The 19,616-nt window shown below is 40.2% G+C and overlaps 1 protein-coding gene across 1 annotated transcript in view; it reads left to right on the top strand.

Annotated features, from left to right (window-relative positions):
• Positions 1–5,997: 5,997 nt before the first annotated feature.
• Positions 5,998–19,616, top strand: part of PDE3A (phosphodiesterase 3A) — a 373,175-nt gene continuing 359,556 nt past the window's right edge. The window contains exon 1 of the mRNA XM_069585562.1: positions 5,998–9,510. Within this exon, the coding sequence (XP_069441663.1) occupies positions 8,578–9,510 (933 nt within the window). The 5' untranslated portion in view covers positions 5,998–8,577. The remainder of the gene's footprint in view (positions 9,511–19,616) is intronic.

Genomic DNA, 19,616 nt, shown 5'->3' with positions numbered 1-19,616 from the left:
TATATATTTTCATTTTTATATACTAATTCACTTTCCAAAGTGTGATAGCACTTGCATGTCTAGAACAAAGAGTTACTGATGTTACTGATCAGTTGGTGATGTGAGCAACCAGGGTAACGAATGTGGACCTGATGGATAATGGATACCTATCAATGAATGGTAGGAAAGATTTGGATTCTAGGCCTAATCATGATCACATCTGTTTTATAAATCAAACATAGTGTGTCTCATTGCCAGATTTTACAACTAGATCAAGGTCATTAATTTGTGTTTCAGACCAACTGAGGGAATTTATGGGGAAGTGATATGAAAGATATCCTAAAACCTGTGACTCTCGTAGTTGACAAGCTCTTGAGATCTTGGGATTCACCCTGTGTTTATTTTACAGCCTTCATAAGGAATACAACTGAATTACACATTTTATTAGTGTGTGAAATACTAGATGTCTCATAAATTCCCAGCTAATGTGCCAAAGTTTAGAGGTATGCCTGAGATTTTAATCTCTCAGGATCCATGCCTGAAATCTTTGTCTGCAAAAAGCTTTGTTCCTTTAATCCTAAGTGACAACAAAATGTTATCGTTTTCTGCATGTGCTACCATGTGAACAAGATTGGAAATCCCTGTACTGAGAGCACTCTGATTTCCTTAATGATTTGTTTAGGAAAGGTTGAGCCAGCCTTTAACATCCAAAATGTGATGTCAGAAAGCCCAACTCTCCAACACTGGGAAGGCAGAGGACACAGAAGTTGAAGTGAACTGTCCTGGTGGTTTGTGCTGTAGACAGTCTGGCTCCCTGAGTAAGTGTGGAGGAAAACTGTTCTTACATCTTGCTTTCACTCTTTAAAGAGGGTTTTTACACCAGTTCACTATTGTATATCCAAAGGTGCTACTTAAAATCTTTGGGAATGAAAGAGAGGGGCAAAATTCCACAGAGCAGAATGGAAAATGTTGACTATTACTTTTTTATCTTCTAAATAAGTAATTTATCAAACAGTTTTTTAAAAAGTAACTTTCTGTGAAAAGCATTGCTTACATGATTTTGTCTATGGGTCTCATTGGGACTTCTAATGGGGCTTCCCTAATAGTTCAATTGGTAAAGAATCCACCTGCAATGCAGGAGACCCTGATTTGATTCCTGGGTAGGGAAGAGCTGCTGAAGAAAGGATAGGCTACCCACTCCAGTATTCTTGAGTTTCCCTTAGTGATGCAGCTGATAAAGAATCCACCTGCAATGCAGGAAACCTGGGTTCGAGCACTGGGTTGGGAAGATCCCCTGGAGAAGAGAAAGGCTACCCACTCCAGTATTCTGGCCTGGAGAATTCCATGGACTGTATAGAGTTGGACATGACTGAGCAAATTTAACTTTCTCATTGGGACAACCAAACTTCAATGTAGATTTTGAAGCATCTGCCCACTTGAGCATTTATATGTAATTGCATCTCCAAAATGCAATTTTATACATTTTTCCCTAACTGGATGTGGAATAATGTGTTAATAAGGCCTATATTTCCAAATTGTTTTAATTTTTAAACTTAAATTCAGCCACTCAAGAAGTGTTAATTGGAGTAGCTAGGTTATGATGTGAGCTATGGCTCTTTAGGCAGTCATTTATATTCAGAAAACTCTTGGTTCTGGATTTCTCATCTGACATGCAACCAAAAGCATGTATTTAAATACCTTTTCCCCATGCCTGCCAGAAACCTGCTGTAGATGATGGGCATGTCATCTGAGAAGCAGTAGAAAGTTTTCAGAACGTTGGCTATTACATGTTGCTCTTCTAAATGAGTAATTTATTGAGCAGTTTTGAAAAACGCAACTTACTGTTGAAAGCACTTGCTTGCATGATTTTGCCTATGGGTCCAATCATAGGCAATCATAGGTTGCCTATGGGCAACCAAATCTTCAGTGGAGATCTTGAGGCATCTACGCATTTGAGCGTTTATATGTAAAAGTATATGGAGATCGTCTTTAACAATAACAATGAACAAGAAAAAAAAAAAAGAATGAACAAGAACCTTCTGGGTAGCGATAAGTCCTACAAATAAAATGAGACAGGTCAATGTGAGAGTGACTAAAAAATGCGCGTGTGCAAACAGAGTCCCAAGACTTTTTAAGATTGCTGGGGAAAAGCCTTCCAAGCAGGCAATACTTGAAGTGAGAACTGATAGGGCAGAAGAAGCCAGTTCTGTGAACATCTGTAGATACAAAGGTCCTGATTTGACATGACACAGAACTGCAAGATAGCTTGAGGAGCAAGAGATGTACTCTTCCTCAGAAGCCACTAGCCACATGAGGCTATTAAAATTAAATACAAGAATTCAGTTCTTCAGTGGACAATTAAATACAAAAAGTCATAGTTCAGTCGGGAAAGAATCTGCCTGAAGTCCAGGAGACCTGGGTTCCATCCCTGGGTCAGGAAGATCCCCTGGGGAAATGGCCACCGGCTCCAATATTCTTGCCTAGAAAATGGACAGAGGAGTCTGGTGGGGTACAGTCCATGGAGTTGTAAGAGTCAGACATGACTCAGTGACTAAATCACCACCACAGTGCCACTAACCGTGTTTCAAGGGCTCAACAGCTACCCATGGTTAGTGGTTACCATATTTGAAGTGCAGAGTACTTTTTATCATAGAAGAAATTACTAACGGATAGTGTTGCACAGTGAAGTAAAGCTGGAATAGGACAAGAGGTCACAGAGAGGGTCTTGGAAAGATCATAAAGGTCCTTGTGGGCTGCTGGGGAATTCTGGATTCTGCAAGGTCAGTAGAAGCCTTTAGGTGGTTTTAAGGAGGGAGTGACATCATTGAATTTAAAAGTGACATCATTGGATCACTCTGGCTATTGTGTAGAAAATGAATGGTAGAAGAGCATCACCAACTTATAGCAGCTGTCCAGACCAGGGATGATGGTGAGTCTTCAGCTGGTTATCAAAGAAGGATGGTGAAAAGTTCATGGATTCAGGTTGTATTTTAGAAATAGAATCAAGTGCACTTGCTAATAGATAAGGAGAGCAAGATAAACAGAGGAAGGAATAGAGGGAAATACCCTCTTAAGAGGTATGAGAACTAGGAAGGTGGTAATGATTTTTTCTTAGGGTAGGGGAGGATTGAGGAGAAATAGGCTGGGTTTCTGGGGACTGGTGATAGAAGGATAGGGTAGGGAGGGGGCTGAAAGTTAAGAATTGTTTTGGATGGTGATGGTTTAGCTGCTAAGTTGTGTCTGACTCTTGTGACCCCATGGACAGTAGCCTGCCAGGCTCCTCTGGCCATAGGATTTCATATTTTAGTTACCGATTGGATATATGTACACAGAGGTAAGGTGTGTTGTGGAGAATGAGTGAACCCATACTGTGGGGTGTAAACTGTTAAATTTATAAGAATTCCTTTAATGATAACTATATCTGGCAAAATGCAAGTGATATGCAATGGGGTTAATTTCTAAATCCTCTTCACGAAGTCCTCAGAGAAACATCCCTGACTTTGGCTAAGTGGAGAGCTTTAGTAAGTTTTTTGAATATTTCTTTCCATTTTCCATATTCTCTTTCTACCACATTTTCATGATCCTTTGGCTGTATTGTCACCTTCTTGAATGAGAACTCATCACTAAGGGAACATTTCATGCAAAGATGGGCACAATCAAGGACAGAAATAGTATGGACCAGCAGCAGCAGCAACAGAAGCAGAAGATATTTAGAAGAGGTGGAAAGAATATACAGAACTATACAAAAAAAGATCTTCATGACCTAGATAATCACGATGGTGTGATCACTCACCTAGAGCCAGACATCCTGGAGTGTGAAGTCAAGTGGGCCTTAGGAAGCATCACTATGAACAAATGTAGTGGAGGTGATGGGATTCCAGTTGAGCTATTTCAAATCCTAAAAGATGATGCTGTGAAAGTGCTGCACTCAATATGCCAGCAAAATTGGAAAACTCAGCAGTGGCCACAGGACTGGAAAAGGTCAGTTTTCATTCCAATCCCAAAGAAAGGCAATGCCAAAGAATGCTCAAACTACCACACAATTGTACTCATCTCACACGCTAGTAAAGTAATGCTCAAAATTCTCCAAGTCAGGCATCAACAGTACATGAACTGTGAACTTCCAGATGTTCAAGCTGAATTTAGAAAAGGCAGAGGAACCGGAGATCAAATTGTCAGGGTCTGCTGAATCATTGAAAAAGCAAGAGAATTCCAGAAAAACATTTACTTCTGCTTTATTGACTATGCCAAAGCCTTTGATTGTGTGGATCACAATAAACTGTGAAAAATTCTGAAAGAGATGGGAATATCAGACTACCTGACCTGCCTCCTGAGAAATCTCTATGCAAGTCACGATGCAACAGTTAAACTGGACATGGAACAACAGACCGGTTCCAAATAGGGAAAAGAATACATCAAGGCTGTATATTGTCACCCTGCTATTTAACTTCTATACAGAGTACATCATGAGAAATGCTGGGCTGGAAGAAGCACAAGCTGGAATCAAGATTGCTGGGAGAAATATCAATAACCTCAGATATGCAGATGACACCACCCTTATAGCAGAAAATGAAGAAGAACTAAAGAGCTCTTGATGAAAGTGAAAGAGGAGAGTAAAAATGTTGGCTTAAAACTCAACATTCAAAAAACTAAGAGCATGACATCTGGTCCCATCACGTCATGGGAAACAGATAGGGAACCAGTGGAAACAGTGGCTGCCTTCATTTTTTTGGGCTCCAAAATCACTGCAGATGGTGACTGCAGCCTTGAAATTAAAAGACGCTTGCTCCTTGGAAGGAAAGTTATGACCAATCTAGACAGCATATTAAAAAGCAGAGACATTACTTTGCCAACAAAGGTCCATCTAATCAAAGTTATAGTTTTTCCAGTTGTCATGGGCAGATGTGAGAGTTGGACTATAAAGACAGCTGAGAGATGAAGAATTGGTGCTTTTGGACTGGGGTGTTGGAGAAGACTCTTGAGAGTCCCTTGGACTGCAAAGAGATCCAACCAGTCCATCCTAAAGGAAATCAGTTCTGAATATTCATTGGAAGGACTGGTGCTGAAGCTGAAACTCTAATACTTTGGCCACCTGATGCAAAGAACTGACTCACTGGAAAAGACTCTGATGCTGGGAAAGACTGAAGGTGGGAGGAGAAGGGAATGACAGAGGATGAGATGGCTGGATGGCATCACTGACTCAATGGACATGAATTTGAGTAAACTCTGAAAGTTGTTGATGGACAGGGAGGCCTGGCATGCTACAGTCCATGGGGTCACAAAGAGTTGGACATGACTGAGTAACTGAACTGCGGAGAAAATGGACAACTTTTATTTCTATGTGGTTGCTCAGTGTCCACTTTACATGTTGGGTTTGATTTCATTTAATATGTTACACACAGTGCTAGACACTTCTTTCTGGTAGTACAGCTCTGCAACTTTCTGCATCTACCTAAGAAGATTTTATTGTTTTCATTTCCCTGCCTCCAGATTCTGGATGGTAATGCCAGGAGAGGTGGAATTTACCTTTTCTTTTGGTAGAAAAAATAACTTTCTGGTTGTGAGGCTTACTGAGAATTGGGAAAAACCAGGACATTGCTTCTATAATACAACGGAACATTTCAAGAATGTAATTAACATACAGACCTAGTGTTTCTGTTTTGCTGCCATTAACAGATGCCATTCTCATGTTCTTCTGGTCACAGTGTTGCTTTAATATCTACATTCCATCTCTTACAAGTTCAGTTTTTATGGTGATTTATTTTTTCCTAAAGAACTGAGATGCTTGAGGTGCTAGGGTACAGGGAAAAATGGAAATACTCTAAAATTCTCACTATTCCTTTCTTGCTAATCTTGATATATGCCCAGATCTTAACAATTTTTCATTTTCATATGCTCTTCTTGATTGCAGTGGATATCATCACAATATTCCAATCAAGGCTTTTCACTCAAATGTTTCAGGTAGGCTCTGACATATTAATCATATGTCTAAAAAAGAAAACTCAAAAAAGCGGCAGGCTAGGGGCTCATTTGTCTTTGGCAAAGAGATCGCTGCTCCTGTTTAATTATTAAACAGATGGTGCCCACTGCCATTGACTAGCTGCCCAACTTGTTTTCCATGTGGTAACATGGTTCTGGACATCTGATGGAGAGAAGCTGTATTATCACAGTTCCTCATATCCACTTACACCCTGATTTAAGTATTAACATCCGCCCCAAACTAAAGCAGGCTGTTTCCAACAAAGTTAAGCTTAAATCTTAAGCTATCTCCTCCCTTGTCTCACGAATTTTCTTTTTCAGGTATCTCCTTTGTCTTTTCTTTAGATTGCTTCATCTCTACACATAAAATACAATAGCATAGTGAATCACCTGGGCTTCCCTGGTGGCTCAGAGGTTGAACAATCTGCTCACAATGCAGGCGATGCAGGTTCCATTCCTGGAGAAGGGAATGGCTACCCACTTCAGTATTCTTGCCTGGAGAATTCCACAGACAGAGGAGCCTGGTGGGCTATAGGCCATGAGGTCACAAAGAGCTGGACAGGACTGAGAAACTAACACTTTCACTTTTTTTCCACTTTCACTGAACCAATTATCTGAATACTCCAGCTTCCGCACATACTTTACCCTGGAATGTTCAGATAATTAAGACAAAATTGGATTATCTTTATTATTATTAGTGAGGGCAAATTACATTTAAGGTAGCCATATTAAAAATGAACAAGAGTTCAGGATTTAAAAAAACCCAACTTTTCACACTAATGGACTTTTTAAAAAGATACTGTTTTTTCATAATCTGCCAAAAAAGCTTAAATTTTTTTACTTTTAGTTTCTCAAATTCAACATTACTACAGTGTAGGAATTGTGTAGCCTATAAACATGAATAACTAGGGTCCTGTTTTTTTTTTTTTTTTTCACAAGCTTTTTTCATGGTAGACAATTTCACCATAGGCAGCTTTTAAGATCTTTCCTAGTGTTAACCTACCTGTTTTTATCCCCCACCCCCATTTTGAGATTTTTTAAAAATATTTCTGATTGTTTGAGCTTCCTAACTTTGTACACTTCTCTGAGGCTAGGGCCAGTTAATCTCAATGTAATTTACCATCCATCATCAACAACTGTTGACTAATGCTCTCATACACTGTATTTTTTAAAGTAACAACAATAACAAGAGAGCTCTCCCCTTTCCCTTTCTCTTTAATAATGTTATTTGAATCTAGGTAACTTGTTGAAATTTTCCATTGTTTGGACCAACAGGAAAGCCTAGGTTCTCTTCCAGCAGGAGCAGTCAAGGCCTTACAGTGCCACCTGACATTGGTTTGCTGTTGGACCTGACTTGAGTCTATAAGCATCTTTGAATCACTCAGACAGTGGATGTGGCTGTCATTTTTCAGGACAATGGGAAGTCTGCGGACTCCCCTCTAGAGCTAAGTATCCAAGCACCATCCTTTTTTCACTCCAATGTCCTGGGCAGCCGTGTGTGAGGGCCAGCCTGAGATCCTGGAGCCCCCGGAGGCTGCGAGCCCGGCGGTGGACGGATCTGAGCCACTCCTTCCCCAGGATGCTGGCAGAGCAGCCCGGCTGGACTCCGGGGAAAGAAGCTCGAGCTAAGAAGAGCGCCTCCTCCGGGGAGGGGCGGGAGCAGGGCTGGGAACGCTTTCCTAGGGAGTTGCCTTAAAGAAAGCAAGCGGGATTGCAGATCACTCCAGCTGCCTGCTTTTTTATACAGTTTTAATCAGTCGTCTCCACTCTCCTCCCTTCTGCAAAATTGCAAATCACCACCAACCTCGCACCAAAAAGAAAGAAAGAAAGAAAAAAAAAACCTGTAAATCTCCTTCTCCTTTCTCGCCCTCCCTTCCCTCCCACCCTCCCTTCCTCTCCAGCTCGCTTGCCCTCCCTCCCTTCCCTTGCGGCAGCCGCTCGTCTCTCCGACTGGGTGTCTCTCCGACGGGACTCAGCAACTTCTTGGTTATTTCTCACCCCCTTTTCCGTTTTCACCACCTTTTGCCATGAACTGGACCGGCAGACGCAGGGAAGGCTGTGCTTTCTGCCCAAGGGAATGGTGGTTCGCTTCCTGGGGCCGGGTCGGGGAGGATCGGCCGAGGAGAAAGAAAGAGTGATAGAGAAAGAGCTGCATTAAGGAGAGGAAGGGGGACCTCCGTCGGCTGAGGGCCCCTAGCGTGCAGCAGCACCCAGGATGGCCGCGAGCTCTCCCCGCGTCCCCGGCTCCAGCTGCGACCCCCGCACGCCGGACGCCTCGGGCGGTCTTTAAAATCCTGAAGTCCGGAGAGACCCCAGAGGATCGGGGGTGGGGGTGGAGCGGAGAATGCTGCAAAGCTTTTCCAAGAGAGAAAAAGAGGAAGTCTGACCGCTTCTGCCTGTGCTAGCTTTTCACTGGAAGGCGTCTCTTTAGAGCATCTAGCCTTCTCCAGGAGTTATTCGAAAGCTGAAACTTTCAGTGCTCGCCGGCCTGGGAGCAGGAGGGATTCCGAGGGTGGGATTGCGAGAAAAGCGGGCGTGAGCGCGCGCGCGCGCGTGTGTGTGTGTGGCGGGGTGGGGGCGTCGGGGGGGCCCTCGGGGACTCCGCGAAGAGGGCGCACCATGGCCCTGCCGGGCGAGGCCTCCCGAGTCTGGGCCACGCCGGGACACTGGGAGGCGAGGCCGGCTCCAGCGGCGGGCCCCGCATCGCCCCGGGACGTGGGCTGCCGAGGCTGCTGGGGCGCCCGGGTGCTGCGGCCGCTCCGGCGCTCGCGGAAACTTTCCTCGGCGCTGTGCGCGGGCTCCCTGTCCTTTCTGCTGGCGTTGCTGGTGAGGCTGGTCCGCGGGGAGATCGGCTGTGACCTGGAGCGGAGTAAAGAGGAGGCGGCGGCGGAGGAGGAAGCAGCCCCGGCAGCAGAAGGGGGCGTCCTCCCGGGGCCGCGGGGAGGTGCTCCCGGGGGCGGCGCGCCGCTCGGCCCCTGGCTGCAGCCCTCAGCGCTGCTCTTCAGTGTCCTGTGTGCCTTCTTCTGGATGGGCTTGTACCTCCTGCGCGCCGGGGTGCGCCTGCCTCTGGCCGTCGCGCTGCTGGCAGTCTGCTGCGGGGGGGAAGCGCTCGTCCAGATTGGGCTGGGCGTCGGGGAGGATCACTTACTCTCGCTCCCCGCCGCGGGGGTGGTGCTCAGCTGCTTGGCCGCCGCGACATGGCTGGTGCTGAGGCTGAGGCTGGGCGTCCTCATGATCGCCTTGACTAGCGCGGTCAGGACCGTGGCCCTTATTTCCTTAGAGAGGTTCAAGGTTGCCTGGAGACCTTACCTGGCGTACTTGGCCGGCGTGGTGGGGATCCTCCTGGCCAGGTACGTGGAGCAGATCTTGCCGCAGTACTCGGGGGCGGCTCCGAGGGAGCATTTCGGGTCCCAGCTGATCGCTGGGACCAAGGAAGAGATCCCGGTGTTTAAGAGGAGGCGGCGGTCCAGCTCCGTGGTGTCCGCCGAGATGTCCGGCTGCAGCAGCAAGTCCCATCGGAGGACCTCCCTGCCCTGCATCCCCAGGGAACAGGTAAGGACCTGCAAGCCCCCCTCTCACTCGCCTCTCGGGAAAACTTGAAAGCTTTTGGGATCCGCCACAAAGTGGAGGGAATTGGAGCGCTGGGAACAGAAGGAAAGACAGCCCAGCAAAGTGCCCTAACTTCAGACTTGGAAACCAGGGAGTTTTTCTCGCCCTCTCGCACAATATTTTATATCCTGAACAACAGGAACATGGATAAGTAATAAAACTAGATGGTCTTTGCAGGGTCTTCCACAGCTGAGCCAACTTTTTAGATGTGCTACACCTGGCGGATGACTTGTCTGTACTTTTAAGTGCTCTCATGTTTTCCTCCTTTAGCAGAAATGTTCGAATTAATTTTTTTTAAGGGTGATTTTGAAAACGAGGATTTTGCTAGATTTCTTTGTTCTTTTTTTAATAGAATTTCTTTCTGTTTCTTTTCATAAAATTTCTTTCTTCTGAGAAGACAGGTAAACATTTATGGCAGTCAGTAAAAATATTCTAGAGTTAAAGCAAGGAATGCTTGAAGGTGAGGTGCTGATATACTCTGGTTTTGCAGTAACTTTTACTTGAAGAGGCTGCCTTTGGTGGTGCCCAGTTTGCTTTTTAAAATGTAATTTGGGGACATACATTATTCCGTGCTGATGTGTTTTGTATTAAAACCATAAACTTCAATTTGGGGAACAATATGTTGAACTTCAGAATTTGTCAGAATTGTGGACTGCGCTGTTAGTGTCAACTTGAAAAAATTTCTCTTGAGTATCTACATACTTAGTGGATATTTAGCAATTCAAGTGGATTTATACAGGAAATAATAATTTAGGAAAATATTTCTAAATTGCTGGTAATATAAATCTTTCAGAGAGGAGGATGAGGAATCTAGAGTTATGAGTGAGGTTATCCCAGATAATGTTTAGTGAATTTGGGGGACTTATTTCCTTATTATCATTGTTTTGAGATCGTGGAATACAGTTGCTATAAAGGGTGTAAAAGAACAAACCCCTATTTTAAAAGCAGATTGTATCTGAGGAGATCTTCAGTGTTCACCTCTCTACTTCAAACTGATTTGACATGTGAGGGTGGAGGTGATAGAGAGCTGGTTAAGTATAGCAAGTGGAAATTTACACTTTTATCATTTAAGTTTATGCCTACCTATGGCACTATGAGGACAACTTTAGGGAGTGAGAGAATGCCCTAGGACATAGTAAGCTTTTTCTCTTTAGGTTATTCTGTGGATAATCATTTGGGTATTTCTAAGAAATAGCAGTCACCATATGGTGTGATGACTAGTTTGTTTCTCAAATCGAGTTAATCACACAGAATGTGGTTGTTTGACATTATTTAGCAGAATGGATGACAACATTGCAGTCTCTGTGTTTATTTTAAAGCAAATGTACTTATTTAGCTTTCCCTTTAGATAAAGCAAATATTTCTTGGGTTTAGCTTACTCTAAGGGTGAAGTTAAAAACAAGCCACTGACTGATACTTAGTTTTGGTAGAAATCTGGACATCACCAGAATAAAGTAAGCTCTCTATAAGCCAATTGGAGGAAAACACATTTTAATTTCTTTTTAAAGTCACTGATAGAACATCTTTTAAATGAAAACGCTGCTAGTTTAAATGTATTTCAAGTACACTTTTCTTTAACTTACAGGGAAATGTGACCTGATCATTGCAAAATTGAAACTTAATTTCTAAGGCAAATCTGTGAGTTAAGCATAAAAAAACCTGACTCCAAAATCACATCATTTAACCTCTGAAATTCGATTTCTGAAATTTCTTATTAACATTTGAGTTAAGGGTAGATTTAAAATGAGAAGGTGTTTAGGGGAGTTAACCAGCAGTGTTAATTAACCCATAGATTTTTACTGGTTTTCTCTGGTTTGAACTGACAAATGGATGATTTGAATAGCCTGCAGACTTCTAAGATAATTATTGAGCATTGAATTTTCACGTTTTGCAGATGAGTGAGGTCGATCATGTATATTCATAATATATTTTGATCAGTTTCTTTGGTTGCCATTTTTTTTTAAAGGCTATGTTTATGAAGACTCCTCTAAAATGAGAGACTATCTCTTATGGTTGATGGGAAAGCAAGGTGACATTTAGCAGAAATTTATTTACTTGAATTTTTAATGAGGGCATGGGTAAGTGTGTGCGTGTTACTTAAGGCTAGTTTTTATATATGACCCTTTAAAGTTGTTGCTGAGCATAATTGTGGGGGGTGGGTGGGAACTGACAACATGCTAGGATCTTATAAGACAGGGCAATATCTCATACGTTAGCCTAACTGTGTGAAAAGTTCAGGAGCTATATAGTAAATGGCTTATCTGTTTTATCACAAGGAAACAAACTTCTGATTAAGGGTGCAAAGTGTACCACTGTCATCTGAATGCTTTATGAAATCAGGAATCATAATAATTATAAAACACATATATAATACTGCCCTGAATGCTACCTGATTAGGAGTTCTTTTCTGAAAGAGTGTCTACTGTTTAAGACAATCCTCAGGCAACAAGTGGATTTTAAGTAGAGGTGTAAGAACATAAAACACAGAGAAGCTGGCAGAGTCCTCTGGAGAATTTCATTTGGACTTTGCTCATTGTGAGGTTTAAAGGTGAGAGAAGTCCAACCTTTTCTTTGTGTGAATGATAGCAGCCACTAGTTTAAGAGCTGTCTCTCGGCAATGACTCAATTCTGAAAGGTCAAGGAGAATAGATGATAAAATTGTCATAAGGCAAACCAAATGAGAGTTCCCTCCCTCCCTGCCTTCCTTCTCCCCTTCCTGAACCGTCATGAAGACAATAGATCAGCTATTACATACAGAACTGAGTTTTGCAGCATTGCTCATAATTACAGCTTCAGCCAAAGAAAGGAGATCGATCTAGTCTTCAGTCTCAGAATTAATGGGACACTGGGTGAGATGCGAATGAAGTAGGCTCTCAGGAAAGAACCGAATTGGTAACATTTCATGGTTTTTAACTCACTCCTACCGGCCCAGTAGGTTCAAGATTTTTGTAGATCAGTGAGTCAGACTGTACTTTTTTGGTTAAGAAGGCAGATGATTCCATTAAGGTGTATGTATCTTTCTTAAGTGGATGTTTATATCCCTGAGCAGGTATCACCTTGTCTTCCAAACACTAAGGTCCTTAGAATTTCTTGAATTATTAGAAATTATGCATGATTACTAAATGTTATTTTTCAACATAAAATTTTAATTCAGCACTTTTAACACTTGAATATTTTATTTGAAAGGGTGTCTCTTTTCTTGATACTCTACACAATTGGCTGGCTCTTTGCCTCTAATTACTGGAACCACCTTATACATTGATTTTTGAAAGAATTCAAACCAATGCAATTTTATTTTAGTTACACGTTAAGAAGGATTTAATATCTTTGCCTACGGTTTCACATAAAATAAACACAAGCTGTATGCCTCTCACCTCACCGTTAATACTTTTGTACCAATTCATGACAAAATTCTTTGTGGTGGGTACACTCAGTCAGAAATGTACAGCTGTATACTTCATTTTGTGAGATTAAAAATCAAAATATTTTCACACACATAGGGCCTTAAGGCTGTTAATTAAACATATTTAGCAAAAAGATCTTTAGCAGGCTTTTTAGGAATGTAATGTTTTTGTAAGAGTCTAGTGGTTGGCTATCAAAAGTAGAATCAAGTTTTTCATTATTGATATAAGAACAATATTTTCAAGCAAAGAAAGCCAAAAACAGAAACAGCAAAGCAAAAAGAATAGGATACAGTAGTAGGTATAGTTTTCAGTGGTAGGCCTTCTTACATCTTTGGTGAAAAGTACAACTATCTTGCATTTACTGTGTATTTTTAAAATACAAAAGTATTTCTTCTGAAAATATAGAATTAATTGTTCTTTAAACTCCTAAATACATTTCAGGATAACAGAACATATTTCTCAAATTTAATAAATTTCAGAAACAGTTATACCTTTCTAATCCAGTTGTACCTTCTATCACATTTCGGGAGTCTAACTTGGCATATGGCTATACAGAGAACAATATTGATTATTTATGACCTGCTGACAGAATTAAAATTAATTACGGCCAACTTCTAAAATCCCTAAAAAGGAAAAACAAGATTTTCTCATCCTTTGGGAAAGGTGAGGGCAGAAAATTTTTTGGTGTGTAGGGACAAAATTGTGATTTTATTTTGTGAATATAGATATTTAAAGCATACTGAAAAAAGTGTTTTAACTGACAGAAATAGTCAGTGAATCTATATAAATTTACAGAGGTTGGAAGGAGGCAAACAGTAATTTCACTCTTTCTGTATTGAGTCTAAAGTGTAAAAAAGTTAAAACTGTAGAACTGAAAGAAATGCTGTGTATGCTGGGCTGTCATGTTAATTAAATAAACAACCAGAACAGTGACTCTGTGTATGAAATACATTTTGAAAAGTCTAGGGGGGAGGGGGTTCAGGCAGGCAAGGGTGAGTGACACTGGCATGAAAAAACATTCATTATATCTGTAGTGACATTTGTGTGAATTTGCTGTACTCTCTTAGGAAATACAGCTCTGAGAAGAATCTCTTCAGGACTCTAGGTGAATAAAAGTCTTCACCAAGTTTAATTTCACTTCCTTTTTCAATAAGTTCTCATTTATTATGTTGAAGTAGGATGTTTGTGAACCTCAAAATTAGAAATCTGCATATATATTATATTTTAAGATTGTTGATTAATGTGATTTGTGCCAGTAACAGCCCAGTAGTCTATGTACACTTCATTAAAAACTTGGGTTATTTAATCTTAGTAAGAGTGAGTTTATTTAGGGTGTAGGGGGCAGAGTTGGATTTTTCAGAAAACCTTTTTTGCATAGGGCAAGTTTCTTGAGCCTTGTGAAATCAGACACAATCCTACATGTTTCTGGTGAATAGTTTTCATTGGCTGTGTGTGTGTGTGTGTGTGTGTGCGCGTGCGTGCGTGCGTGCTGAGTTGCTTCAGTCGTGTCTGACTCTTTGCGACCCCGTGGACTGTAACCCGCCAGGTTCCTCTGTACAAGGGATTCTCCAAGCAAGAATATTGGAGTGGGTTGCCATTACCTTCTCCAGGGGGTCTTCCTGTCCTGGGGGTTGAACCTGTGTTTCTCAAGTCTCTTACGTTGGTAGGCAGGTTCTTTACCGCTAGCGCCACCTGGTAAGCCTTTCATTGGCCATGTGTCTTCTATTCCATGGAGTCTCTACCTCTCTTTCCTCTTCTGGGTGTGATATTAAAAAGAAGCTTCAAGTGTATTAAATTCAAAACTCAATTTGTGTTTGTTTTCTATTAGTACATTCCTATTTTCAAGGAAGCTCTATCAAATAATTCAGAATAAACCAGGAGATTCAGAGACACCTCCATATTCTTGCACTTAAAGCTGTGCTCTTAATATTCAAATGGACATTAGTTCCTTTACATAGAAATTTAAATGCTTGCAGGAATTACCTCACAGTATATACTTTTACTATTGGTAGTATTTTTTTTAAAGTTTTTTGTTTATGTTTTCTGTAAGGCTATCCTAGGGAATTATCTCCGTGTTGCACTTGAGAATGTACACTTGCACAATTGTCAGCATAAAATACACAGGTTTGATTTCTGGGGGAAAGAAGTCTTAAAAAGATGTGCAGAAGTCATAGTTCAGAGAAAAAGTTGTTAGGTACTGATTGCTGAAAATATTAGTTGGCCGTATGCGTTCTCCCAAAATGTCTGCTATTTTAGAAGAAGATGCTATCCTTAGCTAATGTTATTCATTAAAGTGTTTGGTCAGTGAACCTACACGATGTCAAGTCAACATGTTTTGTCTGTGCATGAATAAGCCTTGTGCTAAAAAGCATACAAATTCTATACAGGTACAATGTAGCACCTTGGCTCTTCAGAGCTTAGAGCCTAGTTAGGATAATTAGATATCACCATAAGAAAGGGAGAAATCACAGTAAAGTATGGAAATGACCTCTGAGGTAATCACTGAAGCAGTGCGTATAATATCTTAGAGCAGATTTTAAATCTAGAGCCAGAACCGTTCATCTCATCTCTGAAATTTTATGCGAAAGTTCATCCTTTCATTTTTTGGGGGAAAAAATCTTATGTTTTCATAGATTTTCAGAAGGTCCTCAATGCATAATGGTTAAACATAATTGTTTTAGGTTTTGAGCAGGTTTAGGTTTTGAAGGCAAGGAGAATTATTTCTTTGCAGTGGAAAGTAATTTAGTATACATTAGTAGGACTTCTGAAATAAAGATAATATAAGATTTGGGACATGTCACACACACCTCAAGCTAACACAGTGGTGGCTTTCCTATCCCGAGGTGTAGTCTATGGCTTAAGGAATTTGTTGCAGCGAGATCTTAAAATGCGTAATTCCGTGCAGGCTGTAGTTAGGAGACTAGAATAAGTCTGATTTTAGAGAAAAGGAAACGGAGGGAGAATCAGCTAAAAGTATGTAGCAACCTGAGGTAAAATGTTGACTTTTATCCAGTTCTCTGTTGGACTTGAATCTGCTGCTGGGGAACAGTGGAAAAAGAGTTAGGCAGATCATTTTAAACCCACCAATCACTTGTGATTTTACACTGGAATCCAACTCTAAATTCTCATTCAGGATTAGAAGATTGAATAAAACCCATTGAATGTACAGATAACATAACACAAAACTCTAGAGCCCTTCAAAGGTGAGTTTTCTGGTCATCTACCAGGCAGCCTTTAGACTGTATTATTCAAGACTTTGTCCCAGAAATGAATATCAATTGCATTGCAAAGTCCTACTTTGTGGAATCATTATCTCATCAAAGACGAGTGCATGATGGTGGTTTAAATATTGATTTTTGTTTTCATTTCAGTTTTTAGTGAATCGATTTAAAAATGATCAGGATTTCAAACTTCAAGGTGAAAAGGAATCTGCACATGGTGAAGCATTTCTTTGCTGGCAAAAACAGCTCGTGGTTTTTGTTCATTTAAATCATTTTTCATGGCTTCTGTGGGAATCCATTAAAATATAAGTAAATAGGATGTAAGTTTTTTAGAGGCAGTCATGAGAAACATTACCATTTAGAAGATGGAAAGCTGTTTGGGAAAAGTCACAAACTAAACAGCTTCTGCTTATTTGATTTGATAAGAGCTGTCGTTTATTATTGAGCAATCTGAATGATTATTACAGATTTTAAGGATTTCAAGTCCTGCTAAGATGATAATAAAAGTACTCAGGTGTATTCATGTGTTTTCATCCTAAGAATATGGAGAATTGTAAGGAGCACGTGATGCCTGTTGTGTGTGTTTATGTGTGCGCATACATGTATGCATGCCTGGGTATGTGCAAGACTTTTTCCTCTGCCAGGAAATTGCTTTACTTGCATCAATTTAATGGAGAAACAGTGTCACCCAGTGGCTTTGATGAAAACAGTCCTGTAAACATTATAGATAAGCGCTGTCCAATAGAAATATAACAGGAGCAAATTACTGAATTTTATGTTTTCTGATAGCCTCATAAAAAAGTAAAAAATAAATAGGTGAAATCCATGATAATACTGTGTAATTTAATCAATTATATCATGCTATCATAAAATCAACATATAAATCAAGATATTTTGCTTTCTGTTTTTTTTTGTGTGTGTGCTAAAGTCTGATTTTGTGTTGTATGTTATCCACTTACAGCCCATTTCAGTCTGGTGTAGCTACATTTCAAGTACTTGATAGACACATGTGGCTGATGGTTAATCTTTGGGATGTTTTTAAAGAGGTGAAGTACTTGAATACTAATGTTACCTCTTCCATTATAATGGAAAATCCATGTAGATTTTATGATAGCACTTAATATACAACTGTTCACATTTGTATGTAATCTTGATAGCTCATTTTTGTATCGCTTGCTGCTCTAATAGTTGGCTTTTCCTCCTTTGACGTTACTGCACATATTTTAAAATATGTTGATTTTAATTGGAGGGAGAGTTTAACAGAGTCCTTAATGAGGAAGCATTTTGTTAACTTGATGTATAACACAGAATCAGTGTTACCAGCTAATTATGAATTTGCCTTTCAAAGTGTGATTCGTTAACAGGGATGGCTTATGGATATAGTGTCAACACGTGATCAGCCATGGTGATTAGTCTGTTATTGGGTTATCTAACGTCTCTTTAGAAATGAAAGTGCTTATGTTTATAATGCATGTCGTTATCTTGGTAACTTAGGAAACTTAAGTGACAAACCTGCTAGTAGCTTTAATGGATGAAAATTCTAACAGTGTCTGTAAAAGGCTGATGACTCCTTGCTATTGCTTATGTAAACACCACTCTCATACATATACAAAAGGAAAATGCTTCTATTTTGTGTCCAGAAAGGACTAGAAATTTTGATAATATGTAATTTCTAAACTAGGAATTGAGATTAGGTGGCTTTTGAAACCCTGTGTGATTTCAAACTTCATGAACCTAGAAAAATGTGCAGATGAAAAAGGCAAACTTTAAAAGTCCCACCATCCTGGGACTTCCGTGGCAGTCGGGTGGTTAAGACTCTAAGCCTTCACTGAAGGGGTTAGGTCACTGGTCAGGGATCTAATACCCCACATGACACCACCAAAGATTGAAAAAAAAATTAAATGATGCCTCTTGCCCCCCTTACACTCTTTACCTTCTTTCCATCTCCTTCCCTCAAACTCTATGAATTCATTAATTCTAGGCATAGTTCCAATATTACATTGAGAATTGATGAGAAGACAACTTTTGATTTGATATATGGCATGATCCTTTACATACATAGATGTATAGAATTATTTTTTAAATAGGCATTTATTTTGTGCATATTGGTTTATAATCTGTATGTGTTATTTATTGTATGTTTTTTAATTTATGAATTTCTCCCTTCTAAAGTAAGACATTATTTATCTTTGCATTAGAGAATAAAAATACAGAGGTACGTAGGTTTTCATGTATAACTTAGGAAATAATCTAAAAAGAACAAAAGGTAATAGAATCAGGATATACAATGAAGCACATTTATCTAAAAAGAAATAATGTGGACTCAGTCTCACTCCTGGTGAAGCTGGTTTAATTCAGCTTTCTTTGAAGTAACTAGCTGAATAATAAAAAGCTATAGTAATCGTAACTGTTACTTGAGTTTGTATTTAATATAACAAGTCATTCACCCTGGCTAATTCTGAAATTACTTTAAATTAATGTAGAGGTTGGGCTTGTAAATTTTTTTTTTTTTTTTGGCCAGTCTTTTCTTATAATGTCCTGTGTGTATGTGTGTGTGTGTGTGTGTGTGTGTGTATGTGTATAAATATTTTTCCAAGTAATGCATTTTATTTCATTTTTTTTAAACAAAATAGGTTCTTCTCACTCAGAGTGTGTTTAAAAATTTAAGGAATGCTTTTCTATCCCCCATACCCCACTGTACCTTGTCAGAATTTTGAAATAATTTTATGCAAGAAGCTTGTGGTTTAAATTTAATAGAATGTTAATAGAATTTTTCCACCTTCTGAAGTAAGTTGAAATAACTGAATATGCTGTGTCTGTGGCAAGTGTTTCCTCCTCTTCAGATATAATCCACTTAAATGAGCCTAATGGAAGTTTGAAGTCATAGAAATTTGGCAGGGGGAATGGTTTATTTGGGGGCAACCCCTGTGGAGTCAGCCTTCTTTGGACGTTTTTAAGCTAGTTTGAGCTCAGAGAAGGGAAATGGTTCTTATTTTTAAACTAAGTATTTCAGAGGATGAAGTTAACAGGTCTGCTTAGGAAATGCTCTTCAGGAGGCAATGGTAGTCCTATACAAAACAACCCCCTTGTTTGGGTGTTAGCAAACACCTAACTCCGCAACAATCTCCCAGAGAGGTGGGAGAGACATCCTGAGCTGCCTGGGCTCCCCGAAAATCTACTTTCTAGGCTCAAGAACTGAACAAGTCACACTCCTGTCACAACATTCTCATTATAAAAGGAATCAACCCTTCTTCCCTTCCTTGTGTCAGCCATCAGTATTTTTTTTAGACAATTCCAGTGTCTTGCTCATTGTATGCACCAGCTAGTGGAATAAAGGGACGGAGAAGAAAGAAATGATTTTACTCTGAATATTTATCCCCCAATCTCCTGAGACTGAACTAGTGATTAAACCTATTGAAGTAAA

This window comes from Ovis canadensis, chromosome 3, assembly GCF_042477335.2.
Source record: "Ovis canadensis isolate MfBH-ARS-UI-01 breed Bighorn chromosome 3, ARS-UI_OviCan_v2, whole genome shotgun sequence".
Lineage (NCBI taxonomy): Eukaryota > Metazoa > Chordata > Mammalia > Artiodactyla > Bovidae > Ovis > Ovis canadensis.
This window is presented reverse-complemented; position numbering and strand designations above follow the sequence as displayed.